General features: G+C 43.2%; 2 protein-coding genes across 6 annotated transcripts in view; one reads left to right on the top strand and one right to left on the bottom strand.

Annotated features, from left to right (window-relative positions):
• The first annotated feature begins 170 nt into the window (after positions 1-170).
• Positions 171-11,758, top strand: XRCC3 (X-ray repair cross complementing 3). Of its 2 annotated transcripts, none has more exons than XM_063399456.1 (8): positions 171-310; positions 1,613-1,725; positions 2,076-2,213; positions 3,025-3,237; positions 5,857-6,011; positions 6,825-7,037; positions 8,046-8,092; positions 10,712-11,758. In XM_063399456.1, exons 2-8 carry the CDS (start codon positions 1,671-1,673, stop codon positions 10,725-10,727), a joined length of 837 nt encoding a protein of 278 aa, XP_063255526.1. In that variant the 5' UTR covers positions 171-310; positions 1,613-1,670; the 3' UTR covers positions 10,728-11,758. The 2 variants fall into 2 exon arrangements, with proteins under 2 accessions (XP_063255526.1, XP_063255525.1); XM_063399455.1 differs by having other exon boundaries at positions 9,128-11,758.
• Positions 11,759-11,906: 148 nt separating this feature from the next.
• The window catches only part of KLC1 (kinesin light chain 1), a 48,348-nt gene continuing 43,680 nt past the window's right edge, over positions 11,907-16,574 (bottom strand). For all 4 annotated transcript variants that reach the window (XM_063399449.1, XM_063399451.1, XM_063399448.1 and 1 more), the window contains one exon: positions 11,907-15,898. In XM_063399449.1, coding sequence (XP_063255519.1) covers positions 15,833-15,898 — 66 coding nt within the window. In that variant the 3' untranslated portion in view covers positions 11,907-15,832. The remainder of the gene's footprint in view (positions 15,899-16,574) is intronic.

The following is a 16,574-nucleotide window of genomic DNA, read 5'->3' as shown; positions in this document are numbered from 1 at the left end:
CGGGAAAGCTGCTCGCTGATTGGCTACGCTGGAGGCGCGGGATTCGTGACGGAGTGAGGGCCCTGTGGCGGCGCCGCGCTGTTCGTCCGTGTCCGTCCGTGTGTGTCCGTGTGTCCGTGTGTCCGGCTGTCCGCCTCTCGCTGCCCCCGACCGGTCCCGGTCCGTAGGACACCCCTGGCTGCACCGTGACCCGCTCCCGGTGTTTCGCTCTCCCCTGTGCCTCATCCGTGGAGCGGCTTCCTGTGAGGGGAGAGTGCGCAATGGTTTGGAGCCTTTCAGTCCAGGGTCGTCATGATCGTGATTGATTTCAGTAAGTTTCCAAACCTTCTCAGAATGTTGTTTTAAATGGGATTTATTCTGTGATTAGCACCCATCACAGCCTCTCCCCCCATGTTGAAAAAGGGATTGTTAATAAAGTCGTGTATTCTCATATAACTCCTGGGTGTCTGCTGCAATCCTTCATAAAGTTTATCAGAATAATGCTAAGAACCTCACAATACTCTTCTAGGCAGCCACGGTGCTGAACTGTTGTGTTTTGGATCAGAGTATTAAAAGAGCTGTTTGATGTCGCTACAAGAAACAAATAGATTTAATATTAAATTTACTTTCAGCTAATAAATTTGACTGTGCGATGCATGAATAATCCTGGGTCGTTCCACATTGCTTTTGTGTGAGACTTTTTTTCTATTTGAAAATGAAAGCCTCGTGTGAAGACCAACAGGGTAGAAATAGGTGTCTGCCCAGCCTGCCAGTGAGCTGCAGAGCAAAAGCACTATGCAAAATTACAGGCAATTAAAACTCCTTCTTAACTCAGGGTTATTGGTTGAACTCTTTAATAGGATATACATCAACAGCCAGCAGAGAAGACTTGTGCCACAGGGCTGGATTATGGAATAGTCAGGGTTGGAAGGGAGATCACCCAGCCCAACCCCCTGCCAAGGCAGGGTCACCTAAAGCAGGTGACACAGGAACGAGTCCAGGTGGGTTTGGAATGTCTCCTGAGGAGGAAACTCCATGACTTCCCTGGCAGCTGTTCCAGTGCTCTGCCACCCTCAATGTCATCAAGTTCTTCCTCGTGTTGACACGAAACTTCTTGTGTTTTGTTTATTTTATGGCCCTTGCTCCTTGTCCTGTCTCTGGGCACCACTGGAAGGAGCTTGGCACCATCCCCTCGGTGCCTACGTTTGAGATATTTGTGTGCATTGAGGAGCTCCCTCTCAGTCTGCTCCAGCTGGACAGGCCCAGCTCCCACAGTCTCATCAAGGAGATGCTCCAGACCCCTCACCCCTCTGTGGCCTCTGCTGGCCCTTTCCAGCAGCTCCTGGTCCTCCTGGGGAGCCCAGAACTGAAACACAGCACTCCAGACGTGAGGGCTGAGTAGAGGGGCAGGATCACCTCCCTCAGCCTGCTGGCCATGCTCTTCCCATAATAAAATAATATCAATATATAAAACTACCACCAATAATACCAACAACAATAATAATATCTCAGAATAATGTTACTTCTCTAAGCTAACTGATAAATATATTGTTAAAAATAGAAAAAAAAAAGCCCTGAAAACTTTTGATACTGATTTATGCCTATTTTTTCTTGTCTATGTCTGTGATAAAAGCCACTTTAATCACAGCTAATTACAGGATGTGCTGTTCATTGCTGTGCTGTGTCAGGAGATGGATTGGGACCAGTTTGACTTGAACCCTAAAACAATTGCTGCCCTGAAAAAAGGTAATTTAATTTGCCAGTGTCTCATTAACAGATCTGTCACCACAGATCTTTGACATAATTGTGTGTTTGTGGGTATAAGCAGGCAGATGGACACTAACATTTTAGAACTGTAATTAAGTATTTCATAAAGAAGTTCTTTGAGTAAGCAGAAGTGTTGGGTTTTGCCCATGCTTCAGTAATAATTTTCCAAACAATTTTCCAGCTTGTGTTGGTGCATTCAAAGTGAGTGTGGCCTGCCCACCATACAAGAATGCAGCACAGATAAACCTCAAGTAAATGAGAATTAGAAATTGGGAAAGCTTTGCTGTGTAAGACAGCCAAAAGGATTAAAAAAACTCCTCTTATTTCAGCTGACATAAAATCAGTAAGAGAAGTTTTAAACCTCTCTGGAGCAGACTTGCAGAGACTGATGAAGCTCTCCAGTGCAGACATCCAGTGCCTGCTCAGAACAGTGTCCCACATGCTGAGGAGGAACAGCATGCTCACAGGTAATGCAGCCAGGGCAGAGAAAGTCTTCTATCTGAAACTCAAAATAAATGTCACTGGGAGAAAATGCAGTTCTGGCTCCTCAATGACACAGTAATGTGGGTTTAAAATGAGAAGGGAAGTCGTTTAATTATGCTGAAGTGAATTATTTAACTATCCTAAGGACAGCTCCCCAGGGCTAAATGGAAGTGAATGGGTGTCATTTTTCAGGATGGAGCCTGCTTGACACAGGACAAAATGTTTCTCCAGTCTGAAACACTTCAACACAGGAACAAAATATTTCCTTTTTCTTTCACACTCTCTTTCTCTCTCTCACTGTTCTCCTTTTGGACTAAGAATAGTTGAAAAATATGTATCAGATATTAAAAGCTTCATAAACTGGTTTGTCATAAACACCTCACTCCAAAACAAGCAGGACCTAATAGCTCCTGCTGTACAAATTCTTAATGACAGCTCTGTACTTAAAATCCATTTTCTTGTGATTGCATGTGTCTTCAAGCTTTGACCAGATGCCTGCTGTGCTGTTTTATACTCTGCTGTAGCTTTCTGTTCCCAAAATTGCTGTGCTTCAACCTTTGCTGTCAAAATCCTCTCAGACTGTAACTTTCTTCAGGGACACCTTAGAGGCAGAGGTGGAAAAAAAGGAGTTTCAGAGGAGGAAAGAACTCTGTGTATATTATCCCCCTGTAGGTATAAACCTTGTATATGGCATCTCTTTTGTATCATTGTGTTGGAAAAATAATAAATGAAGCTACCCTTTTCTTTCTTTTTTTTTTCTTTTTAATCACTAAAAAACCCTCCCAAACCCTGCAGCACTTCAACTCTACCAAGATAAAGATCATTTCACCTCCCAGCACCAGAAGCTGAGCCTGGGATGCTCAGTGCTAGACAACCTGCTGAAAGGTGGCATTCCTTTAGTGGGAATCACGGAGCTGGCTGGGGAGAGTTCTGCTGGGAAGACTCAGATTAGTTTACAGCTGTGCCTGTGCGTGCAGTATCCTTACAAGTACGGTGGATTAGAGTCTGGTAAGTGCTGAACATGGATTCATTTCCCTTTTGGGGGAATGTGCTGTCTTTAGGAACCTCATAAAGCAGGAGCACATGTTCAGTGCATGTCTAACTTCAGTAGGAAGCCAGTTAGTGAGTAATGTGTCTTTACAGAGAGAAAAGCTTTCTGTGCACGTGCTGCAGCACAACATAACTTAATTCAGAATTACTGTTGGCTGTTTGCCTGCCTGCCACTCTGGGTTAAGCTAAACACACTCTCAAACAGTGTAAGAGAAGTGTTGCTGTCACAGGAGCTCATTGACTCCTCTGGTAACCACCTCAGCAGAACAGCTCAGCAGATCACTTCTACAAATATCTGGGTAAATGGTATCTATTCCCTAGCTGAGGATTTCAAATTTCAAAGATGATTTGTTTTGATAACAATAACTTTATTGATTTACAGAGTGAAATCAATGGAAATGTAATTGAAGAAAGGTAGCATTGGTTTGTACCTGTGATTTTCCTGGGTTTACCAAAGTGTACAGGTTTATTCTTTGAGATTTTTTTTTTGCCCTTCTATCACAGTAATCTAACTCCTTTTTTTTTTTTTTAATATTGTGTGCTGCTGTAGAAAGGGAGGAAACCTGTGTCACTTTGAGAATTCTAGCAGTCTGCCTTAGGTGTGTTTTGCCTGTGACCTTGCTGTCCCTTCCATACAGCACTGGCTTTATGTGGCAGCTCAGTGGCTCCTTGTGGGGAAACTTATTCATTTCTTGAACTATATCCACTCATGTGGAAAAATCGTGGACTGCACAAATTAAGATCTTGCTTAAAGGGCTGTGAGTGGCCTGTGGGTTACATTACATGATGTCATTAATCAGAGCAGAAATAATTATATTTTGTTCTGCTCCTTTGTGTGCTGCTGCTAACTGCTGCACGTAGTTTGACTGCAAATACATTTTTATCCATGTTCCAGCACTTCTCCCTGTTTGTGCTGAAATCAAGGAACAGAGGTACAGAAGAAGGTGCCCAACACTCTACTGGCACTCTCGTGTTGAGACTCCCATGAGAAATACAGCAATTAAAGCTTAGGTGAAATGTGAGGAGTTTTATCCTTTAGGAAACTTGAGGAGAACAGCAACGCTTAGAAACTTGGAGAAATCTGCACTACCAGTGGAAGATTTTGCTACTGATTTAAAATTATGGTGCATTGTATTTTTTACTGCTTAGAAACTCCCCTTCTTATCAGTGGTGACGTTGGAATACATTTCTTTAAACAGTTACTTCACTGAATTTAGTGCTAGTCTTGTTTGTAATTCTCAGTGCAAGGAGGTTGGCAGTACAGAAATCCTGAAAGTAAGCAAAGGCCTCCTTTGCCTCCAGGATATCTTCCTGCTGTTCTAGGAATGTCAGTTGTGTTCAATTGTGTGTTGGCTGAATTTATTTCATATGCCCATATTCATAAGTAATACATGAATATAATGGGACAAATTCATATCCATATTAGAATTCTGAGTTAGAAAATAATGTTTGCTACTGATTTTTGGTAACAAACTGGTTTGGTGCATGACAGATTATGATCATAGGAATCAAAATTGGTTCTTTTTGAGGCTGAGGGGTTTTAGTGGATTTTATTCCTATTTGGTTGATTTTTTTTGTGGGTTTTTTTTTGTGGGTTTTTTTTTTTTTTTTTTTTTTTTTTTTTTTTTTTTTTTTTTTTTTTTTTTTGTCAACAACCAGCATAACATATTTGTTGGCCTGAATAAGAAATCTGATGAAATTGCTGATTTCTGTTTGGGTTTTGTTGGACCTGTGACTGTTTCCAGTGTCCTGAATGTTGTAATAACTCTGGATCAAAACAGTTATTTAATCAATGGAGCATCAGTCTGTCTAGAAATGCAAATCTGCACCTGGAAGAACCCCAGGGACTATGAAATCTGAAGAAATGGACATTCCATCCTTTTTAAGTAAACCAAGGAGAGGACAAGTGACGCCCTGCTTAAGGCAGGTCTGGTTTTCAGAAAGCAGATGATTTCTCTGTGAGCCCACAATTCATGGCAGAGAAATCCCTGTCTTTCAGCATTAAAGCACCATTGTGCAAAAGGCACTCAGCTTAAATAAGAATGGTAGCTGAGGCAGCCAGAATGTTTTACTTAGGAACTGTTGTCTCAACACAAGTTAGCACAGGTTTTTTAGTATGAAATTGGTAGTGCTGTGTTTTGGATTTCTGACTGAACCAGAGAGACCATGCAGAGTGTCTCTGTGGGTTGGGTAAAGTGTGATACTTCTGATCCCCAAGGGCAGCTGTGGGTGTGCCACAGCTGTGCACAGTGAGTGTCACCCAGTGGAGGGTACAAAATCCACTTGTCCCAGCTGGTGCTGAAGAAAGGAATCACAGAATCACACAGAATAATGAGGTTGGAAGAGACCTCTAAGCTCATCAAGTCCAACCTATGCAACCAGGCAACTGCAGCAAAGTCACAGGAGTGGGGTTTTTGTTCATCACTGGTTCAACATGGTTGCAAAATAACCAAACAAACATGAATTTCCAGGTCTGTATGTGTAGCCTTTAAATGCAGAATGTCTGATCTAATTTGTGTGGTGTTAAGAAAACTGTGAGAGCCCTGTTGTAACCACAGGTGGTTTCCTTGGCTGCAGGAGCTGTCTACATTTGCACAGAAGATGTGTTCCCAAGCAAACGTTTGCAGCAGCTCATAGAGCAACAGCACAAGCTGCGTGCAGATGTTCCAGCTGAAATCATACACAAGATCAGATTTGGAAACAGCATTTTTGTTGAGCGGGCAGCAGACCTGGTAAGCAGTAGCACAAGAATGTTTCTAAGAGTCTTGATCAGTATGGATTTGAGGCAGTGTTTTTCTGTTAAGGGGTTAGTGGAAGAGCAGCACAGTCTGTAACTGGTCTGGAACATTAATGATAGTCTGGTGTCCTGAGTGCTTCAGTGAGAACCACTCCTTCCCCAGGCAGGCTGAGAAAGTTGGGGCTGTTCAGCCTGGAGAAGAAAAGGTTGTATGGGGGCCTCACAGGAACTTTCCAGTGTCTGAAGGGGCTGCAGGGAAACTGGAGAGGGACTCTCCATCAGGAAATGTAGACAGGGCAAGGGTACAAATTGAAAGAGGGGAAATTTGGATATTAGGAAGAAATTCTTTACTGTGAGGGTGCTGAGATACTGTAACAGCTTGCTCAGAGAAGCTATGGATGCCCCATCCCTGGCAGAGTTTAAGGCCAGGCTGGATGTGGCTCTGAGCAACCTGGTCTGGTGGGAGGTGTTGCTGCCCATGGCAGGGGGGTTGGGACTGATGACTTTTAAGGTCCATTCCAACCCCTTAACATTATATTACTCTATGGAGACAGGAGCAGTTTAGGAGTGTCGTGCTACACCCTTGAGATTTGAAAGTATCAGTGTCAGAGCTGCAGGTGAATGCAGGTTGCAGTTTTGTCTCTTCAGTTTTCTCCTCAGTAAAACCACCAGGTGTATTATTGGTGAGACTCAGAGATCCACCAGCTGCCCTCACGATTCGAATCTCCTCGAGCTGGTGCTGCAGCAGTGACTGTGGCAGCAGGTCCCTTGCCCCGTGTCACTGTCCCTGTCCCTGTGTGTGTGGCAGGACAGCTTCCAGCAGTGCCTGTCGCGGCGGCTGTCGCTGCTGCTGGCGCGGGGCATGGCGCGCCTCGTGGTCATCGACTCCCTCGCCGCCCTGTTCCGCTGCGACTTCGGCCCCGCACAGGCCGCGCTCAGGGCGCGCTACCTGCAGAGCTTCGGGGCACAGCTGCACAGCCTCAGCACCAGGTTCAGCACTCCCATCATGTGCATTAACCAGGTATGGCAGCAAACGGCTGCTTACTCTGTGGGGACTCTTTAATAAACGGCTGGAGGGTGATGGAGCAATCTGTAAATGCAGATTTCATGGTGTTGAATTATCACTGTCAGCTACTAATGACTGAGGGAAACTGAAGCTTCCTTAAACTGATGTACTTTAGTAAATGTTAACTACTCAAATGTTGTCAAAAGTTGTGCACTAAAACAGAAAAAGGTATGTATAGCAACTGCACAGAGCATCAAAGCAAAATAACAGAGTTCTTTCTTATCATTGGCATCAAATGCCATTGTCAGCAGGATTGCTCTGGGATTTCTGCAGGCACAGTTACATTCCAGGAGACAGGGATGCAGCAGGGACTTTGCTGCATTTCTGTGGAACTCAGCATCTTTGTGTAGCTGCTGAGATTACTGAAGCACTGAAGTGCATGCACTGACTTGAGCTGGACCAAAACGAGGCCACAATGATACTGGTCACAAAGAGTATTCTTTTGAGAGAACAAGGCAAGATACTCTCTTGGTCTGCTCAGAAATTGAAGAGGCATCTGAATGCCAGAGGTGAAGCATTCACACTCCAAATGTGGCCTTGGGAAGGCGTAAATCAGTGTGCAGGCAGGCCACTGAGAAACCTCAAAGATAGTGAAATCATTGAGAACAGGGCACTTTTGGGAGATCTAGGCTTTTGTACTATTTATCTCCAGCTACAACACTGAACCATTTTGTGAATGTAGGGGGTTTGTTTGTAGTTTGGAGGGTTTTTTAACAAATAAAGCATCTAGAAGTAATTTAATTAATATAAGCTGTAGCTTGCTAAATAGTTCTGACACTGTAAACTCAGCTCGTAATTCCCAAATCCATTTTAGTTTGCCTTGATAGAGTTTTTTCTAACTTGGCTTAATATATGCTCTGATAACTTGGATTTTCTTGCCTTGGTTCCCTGCCCTGCCCTCCTGCTTGCTCAATACCAAGGCAGGAGCCCAGGCCAGCTGCAAACCTTGTTTTTGTGCTGCAGGTGTCGGATGCAGTGAGCGAGTCAGAGGCTGCTCAGTGCAGCTGCAGGTGAGTCACGCACACAGAGGGGCAATGCCAAAAACAGCAGCCCTGAACCTCTGTTCTTTGTCACTCCAGGGTAAGCTGCAAGGTCCTGAGAGGAGCAGGGGGCATTGACCCAGCAATGCTGGATGTGCTGGAGATCAGTACTGGCTGATGCTGTGAAGGGAAAGAAATGTCACATACACTTACACTGTGATCCCTAATCACAAGTTAGCAGGGAAAAATCCATGGAGTTAATAGCTTGAGTACCTGCTTACACGAGAGTATTTTTGCATCTTGTCTTGTCTCTGAGTGCACATTCAGTCTGCTTAAAAAACATAGCAACCAAACCCTAGCAGCTGGCTTTGTTAGTGAGCTAAGAAAAAACCCAAAATAGTAACTTTTGTCACCAAGATATTAACAGGATTCAAATATACTTATCTGTTGTTTGAATCCCAACTATAATCTTGATCTACTGCATATGCTGGGTGCTACATAAATGGGTGTTTATGAGAAGTTCACTGCATCCTTCAGATTCTGACACTGACACAGAACAAGGATAAGGTTCAATTGTTATTTTCTGGCTGGTTGTCTTATTGTTATTTTACTGGAAAAATTGCACTTTTTCCTGGAAAAATGGTTTTAAACATTGGCGTGAAAGTCATACATACACAGTGTTCTGTTTACCCAACATCTCTAAATATAACTGCAACTGGAATCCAAGGCCAACAGTTACACATTTCAGATATTAAAAGTTCAACCATTTTCCTCTTGTGGTTTTCCTGTTGCAAGAGAGGCCCGTGCAGAGGGAGGCAGGTATTCCCCCTGGCTGTAGTTCAAAGAATGGCAGCTCTTCTGTACAGAAGCACTTCTGCTGTTTCCTTGGCACAGGGAGAACCTAAGTTTTGTGAGTAAACCCTGTCACCTCTGTCTTCAAAGACCTACAGTGTTCAATACATGTTAGAGAAACAGTAAATGATGTCTTCTAGAGCAGTTTTGTTACAACAGAAGGTATTTTATAGGACATCCCCGCATGCAGAAATGTTAATACTTCCTTTGTAGGGTAGAGGGCAGCAGAGTCACTCCAGCACTCGGAATAACCTGGTCCAACCAGCTGCTGATGAGACTGATGGTCAGCCGGGCCTCCCTGCCCGGACACTCACCCGGGGCAGCATCACACTGCGCTGGAAGCGTCAGGACTTTAAGGGTCGTTTTTGCTCCTCATCTCCCTCCATCCTTTTGCTACTATACAGTACAGCTGGAAGGTGTAAAAGGAATAAAATAACTCTTTTACACAGTGAAGTGTCTTGCCCCACAAATGTACCAGAACTTGGCTTCAGGAAGAATTACTGGTGAAATGGAATTCTTCCTAGACGAGAGAAATCGATGGTGAACAATGAACAATGGTATGGGTACCTTTAGCCTTGTCTGCATTGTGAAAGATGAGCTTTGTACATTGGATATTCAGCTTGTGAGATGAGTATCCTGAAGGTTTTGAAGGAGAGGGAAATTGTGGGCTGGTGGAGGCTGCACAGTGGAGTGAGATGTAGCAATCCCCATGATGGGGGAGACCTGATGTCTAATTTTATTTTAATAGCAAGCTTATCTAGAAACAACATTTACTGTAGTTTTGTATCCTCTGTTTCCAGACCCAACAGGTCTTGAAATTCAACCAGTTTATGTTGCCTGCTGGTGGTTCTGAGTCTGATGCTGCCAATTAAGGATAGCCATTCTTTTTCACAAAGCAGCTGCTCTATTTTAAAACCATTTGTTATTAAGATTTTAAAGAAAATAATCCCATAAAGGCACTTGATTTTAACATCTTACTGTAAGAATTAAAATTGCACTGCCTTTGTACTGGATGAGAATATCTGACTTCATAGCACTGTTAAAATTTTTTCTAATGGTTCATTTCCACTCTCTTCCTGCTTTCCAGTCCCTTCCCTTCATAGCAAAAGCCCCTTCAGCCTCTTTCATTTGAAGGACAGCAAACCACATCCCCCATCCCTTTGTTCTCTTTGCCTATTGCTGAAGCTGTGTAGCCTCAGGCCAAGGTCTCTGCTTGTTCCTGGTGCTCTGCCCTGCTCTGTGCTTTGCTGGATCAGCATTCTTCGTGGGCTTTGCATTGCCTCTCATGTCCTGTGTCCCTGCTGCTGCGCTCTCAGCTCAGATGCCAAAGGGCACCTTCAGCTCTTTTCATCCATCCAGAGGTTATTGCTCTTCTCAGGTGATTTTTGTTGTTCCATTAGAGCTTCACATGGGTTTTCTTCCTGTCTTTGTGCTGTCACATTTTCCTGCTGTCCTCTGGCCATTCCATGACATCCTCTTTTCCTGTGGCTGAGTTTTTCCATTGCTCTGTTCCATGTGCAAGCCAGCCAGGTGAAGTTACACTGTGCAAAGGCCTCTGTTCAGTGGGTGCCTGCTCCCATCAGTGGGTGACGTTCACTTGTATCACACAATCACCAAGCTCTCACCTTTCCCCTCCTGCTGTGGCCCAGACAGGAGCTCCAGGTGTTTCTGTGAGTGCCATTGCTCAGGTCTGTCTTTGGGCCAGGGAACCCTGTGTTTGTGGGACAGCTGCCTGGCTCTGCCTGTCTGCAGTCCCGCTCCTTCAGGACACTCATCCATCTTTTCCTGTGGAAGCAGGCAGCTGTGTAGCTGAAAGGGAAACTTCAGTCTGCCTGTGAGCTGCCTCAGCTGAACTATGGCAGAAGATTTCTCAAGGGACAACCGAGTATGACTCCAGGAAAAGAGACCATGTGTGACTGCCTCAGGAAGTTCAGAGGAGAACAGGCACAGCTTGAAGCTGAAGCAAGCAGAAAGGATGAGCTGCTTTGAGTGCCTTCTGCAACCCCTTCAGATGTCTCAGGGGCCCTTGTGCAAATACCACAAGTTGTGCCTAAGTAATTTTTGTAAAATGTCTTAATTCTCTGTATTTGGAAATGACTGCACAGCATTTTTTTAATAAAATCCAACCATGAAGCTTAGAAACCTTTGTGTTCTCTAAGAAAAGGTGACAATGCCACAGGCAGGGCCACCTCCTTCTTCAAACCCTTATCTTCTGTGTCTCCTCCCTCACCACTTCAATAAGGATCAACTACTGCAGCACAGGTACCACTTCAGCTCCCTTCTGTTCCTGCCCTGTGTACCTGGGCTGGAACTGCAGCCAAGATAATGCTCATCCTGTTATGCTGACTGGGAAAAGCAGCCACAGAGAGATGCAGCTGATTAATGGGAGTCATCAAACCCTACCTGGATATTCATTTGCAGAAGACCCTCATCAAATCCTGGGCTCCAATAACAGGAGTTTGCCTTGCTGTGAGCCATGTCCAGAACAGTGAGAAACCTCGGAAGGTTCAGTCTGTAATATTTTGATCACTCTTTTTTGCAACGTGACTGCTTGCAGGAATGGCCCCAAAGTGTTGAAGTCACAGATGGCTCTGTGATCAAAGTTCCAGTTTACCTGATAAAAACCACTTTTACCTACAAAGAGAAGTAATATTTTACCTGCTTAAGTGTTCTGTCATTACCCTGTTGGTTTGTGGTTATTTCTCTCCAGCTGAGTCAGAGTGCGTTACAGTTTGTCTCCTGACTCATGAGCACACACACACAGACCCTGGAATCTCAACTCCAGCTGAGCCCCTCTGAGGCTCACAGCCAACACTCACTCAGCCACTCCAGTTCTGCCCTGCCCCTCAGTCCCACCCCAGGCACAGCCCAGGGTGTCCATCTGACCCAAGTGCAGCTTTGGGGCTGCAAACCCTCACAGGAACCCAACACAGCACCTGTCTGTTCAAGCCTTGTGTCAAAAGTGTTGAAAAATAAATGCAATTTAAGAACCTTCCCTTTATAGAGCTTTATTCATCTTTGGGTTTCACAACTGAGATTTGTATTCTATACAAGAAAAGAAATCAAAGTAGTTTTTACAAAGAAGATTTACAGTCTAGAATGCATTAAGTCTTTATCCTGCAAGACTATTTAAATATTATTCTACACTTTGAAAAGAAACGTTAAATGACACTTGAGAAACTAAGGCTCCCTAAGTACTTCTCGTTTACAAGCAAATGTAACCAAGGAAGTGTTGCAACTTCACTGAGCACAAGCACCCTCCCAGCTTGGGCCTTTGGAGCTCCACCAGTCCCCCACACTCTGTCTGGCTTCTTGCTTGGTTGTTTCAGGTTTTTAACAACTGACCTCAACTATTCAGTGTACTGGCACAATTGTGAATGGTTTTAGGGGAAAAAATAATCCAATGTAGATAAATGAGATATTCATTGATTCTAAATATTTACACACAGCCCCCATGTATTTCTAGAAATCGATGAGAATGAAACTAAACTCCTCAGCATCACATCTGTTAACATTTATTCTCTCAGTACAGACTAACGTGACCAAAAATGCCACTCTCTCAGCAGCCTTCAGACACAACATGTGACCTACAGAACAAAAACCAAAGTAACTTAAACTCAGCAACTACTGTAAACACCCTGTCAATGCAGCACTGCACACGCCTTTTACTAGATATTTACAACAGAACCACGCCGTTTTCAAAATCTCTGGATTCAAAGGATACAATTTAAGTACAAATACTTCTCAAGCTCAAAACCATTTTAATTTACTACAGTTCAGGAGTGCTTGGAGGATGAAGGTATAATTTAGTAAGAAAAAGTACAAACAGTAGATAACTGACTCTTTTTGCATTGTGTAAGTGCAGACATACCACAGCAACAGGTCAGTTACTCCTCCTGAAGAGGAGCAAATCATGGAACAATTACATTTTACAGAACTTTTAGTAAGATCTAAACTCAAGACCAAATATTGCCAATATAGCACACAGCCAGAGACAGAAGGGCAGTGACAGTTTCTGTCAGTAACAGTTCCATGTACAATCCATCCCACATCCTGCTGTACACCCAGTCTCACCACTGTCTGCAGGAGAGGCTGAGGCCTAACGTGGAATCCTCATTACATTTTCATTCAAGTTCACCCTTAAAATTTTAGTCAAGGACAAAAATGCCAGATTAAAACCACAACTGCACTACCAAGGTTGCAGTTTTCCTAATAAGCTGTCAATTTTGAAGGTCTTTTCCAGTTTTCTGTTTCATCACAGCTGTTGATTTAGTTTGGTGCTGAAGACATCCCAGAATTACACAATTGGATATTCTGGATATATATTCTTTATATATATTCTTTATTCAGACTCTTAGCTATAACTGGAACCTTACAAAAGGAAATCCAGAAAGAAAATCTTGTGTAAAAGTGAACTGAGAAGCCCATCTGAAATATAAACGCACTCAAACCATGTCCTGACAGTAACTCATCCATGATTCAAACACAGGGAATGTTGACTTTAATTTGGTTTTTGTTTTTTTAAAGTTCTCAAACTGCTAACAGCTCACTGGCTCCTAACAGTAAGGACTTGGCTACTACTCTCAGGGATTTATGCATTAAAGAAGTCTTGAAATTTGTTTCTTCTCAGAAAAAAAAACCCTGAACCTTTTAAATAAGAGTTGTTTAACATGCATTAGCTCAACAACTTAACTTTCCATCACACTTTACAATACTATATAAAGAATTAAAACATTTAAAAGCACAGTATTAGTAATGCCACCACCAGGAAAGTTCCCTCACTATCACCATCAACACACCACAATCTTGCACTTGGAAACTTACTGTACATTGTCATTTGGCATGCTTACATAATTTATTGCTTATTTACACAGGGTTGGGGGTTTGAGAGGTGGCAAGAAATCATTTTGCTTCGAAGCTGAAAGATGAATGTGGGAATCACATCCTTTACTTTAAGTAATTCCCTACTACCCAAACAGTTTTGTCTGAAGAGTTTTGTGAGGTTTTTTTGGAAGCCAGATTTCAAGTGGGGTGGGAGCTGGACACGGGCACCCCTAGCCTGGCAGCCAGCCACAGTTCTTTTACAAAGCCAGCTCAGTCTGCCTTTGTGCAGAGAGCCCAGTTCACCATGAGGGCATAGAACACACTTTAGGGGAGAAAAAAGAAGTGTATATATTACATATTTTTTTAATATAAAAAGCTCTTAATAAAAAGATTAAAACTCAAGAGTCAACATTATATGAGTATCTACTGTTAAGATAACCGAGCAACAACCTGTTCCTGCTCGAGTTCATTAATGAATTGCACTATGTGCTAAAACTCTACATAATTATTAGCAGCATTGTCTCTCACCATTCCTACACTGTCCCTAAAGCAGGTGCCCCACTCACAGCTTCCTCTGCAGGGATGCTCAGAGGGTACCTCCTGGTAAACATTGTTAAGTGCATTACACAGACAACTTCTGCATCAGTTACTGTAACCAACTTAAAACCAGGTGCAAACCCAGTCAAAAACTCCTACTAGTACTAATTCTAATGACTTTTCACAGCCTGTTCAAATACTCAAACTTGCCTATGTTCCTATATTTTACCTCCTTCAGTTGGTGCTGACCTTGAATGAATTTTCCAGCTTTTCCCAAAGTTAATTTTGTTCGACATTTTCCAACTCACAGCTATGACCACAAATACATTTATACACACACAGCTTGGTTTTTTTACTTTCTCATCCAACTTCACACGAATAGGAATTTTTACAAATGATTAACAAAATGACAAGCTTTACAGAAAAGCAAAAGGAAATCCTAACATCTCTAAAATCCTTAAAACATACATACTTCGTTCCAGCAGCAGTCCTGTACACAGACAGCATATATATATTAACCTAAGTGGATTTAACATGGATATGTGGTCACACAGGTCACTTGCCACTTACGGCCCTCAGCACTGCTGGTCCTTGCAGAGCAGCCACCTTGCAGTGTGACATCCTGGTGTGCTGTGCCTGCTTCTGCTGTCACCAGCTGGTGTGGAGAAAGGCAGGGTTTGGGATCAGCACTGGGAAACGTTGGGCACTTTCAGCAAACAGAGAATGGGACTGTGAATTCCAGTGGACAGCGAGAAAGTCAACCTGAGGCTTGAGGTTTCCCTCAGAGCAGCAGCAGCTGCTCTGGGACAGTTGCAGTCCAAAACTTAAGTATTCTTCAATCACACAAATTAAAGGTTTTTTCCATTTCTCCTGATGTACACAAACCATCCTATGTCCATTGGTTATTGTGCCCTAAGACTTACACTACCAAAAGTTATGGTCACAGGTGTTACTGTTCATTCTACCTAAGGTAACTTACCTCCAGCCATCACTTCTTTAAGATTTAATAGCTCAGTCTAGTGGTTAAATCAGTCTTGTCTAAGTGCTGTTTTGCTAGCCAAGGCTTCTACCATTACAAGAATCAGTGGTGCAAGGGCAAACCCCACCACTGCAGAATGCTCAACTGGAATTTCTACAGTAATGCATATAAATTTATCCACGTCTCATTCCAGCGTGTGTGTATTCAGTGTCACACATTTAATTTTGCTTGCATTTTCCAACACTTGCATTTTGGTATGCTTTGAATGTATTTGTATTTTTAGGTGTTTTTTTTTTGGCTGCTGTAATAGATCTATTCAAGAAATTTCTGTAAGTAGCACAAATGGAAGCAGTGCAATGAGCAGTAAGTATCTATAGTTTTCCCTTAGAAGAAAACACACACTAATGCTGTGTTTAAAACTGTCCCTATTTAAAAAGTAAAAACAGCAGTCCATTGGAAAAAACCGACATCATTAACAAACTAGGTGTTCCTATACACAAGGATGAGGAACCAAAGCTTTGAAGGTCTCAGTGCTTCTTTATTCACACAGGAATATTAGCTAGCTTCTGTCCCAAATCTCAATGCGCCAGATCAGAGTGACTGACACTCAGAGCTCGCGAGTCTGTCAGACAATTATTTCGTTCCTGTGTGAAGGGGAAAAAAACAAACAAAAAAATTAAGCAGATGTCCAGACAGTTCCAGCAAACAAACAGAAGTACTAGTTTTAACAAACAGGAACAAACATAACAAACTGCTGAGAACGGTTCATGTTGGATAGGGGGATGCTCTCTGGAGTCCAACAAACAACTTTTTACCTAATTTTTAACTAGCAATATTGTGAAGTTCACACAGCCTTACAGTCCAACCCAAGCCTTCCCAGAACTGCAAGAGCCCATTTATGGGAATTGCCATGGGTGCCTATAGAGGAGGAACTACAAAAGGTCACAAGAAAAAAGAACTGATTTTACTCTTGTGTTGTACACACCAACAAAAGCCCCTCCTCTGGAAGTCACACCAATTAAACACACCCTGAGGATCCACCCAGCCAGGGGCACCTGGGACACGGCTCTTTGCCACCCTTGGCACTGCTGCTGCAGAGAATTGTGCTTTACCCTGGATTTGCCTTGGCTGAACCTCACCCTGAGCAAAGTTTAGCTCACACTTCCAACCACAGAGAACTCCGCAGCACATTTGTTAGGGATCATAAAGTTGCAACACCTTTACACCACTGGGGAGAACAAGAGCCACACTGGGGCTTTCCTGCTACTTTAGGACACACCGTGATAAAGATCCTCACCTACATTTTGTTAGTAGAGAAGC

This window comes from Prinia subflava, chromosome 5, assembly GCF_021018805.1.
Source record: "Prinia subflava isolate CZ2003 ecotype Zambia chromosome 5, Cam_Psub_1.2, whole genome shotgun sequence".
NCBI lineage: Eukaryota > Metazoa > Chordata > Aves > Passeriformes > Cisticolidae > Prinia > Prinia subflava.
This window is presented reverse-complemented; position numbering and strand designations above follow the sequence as displayed.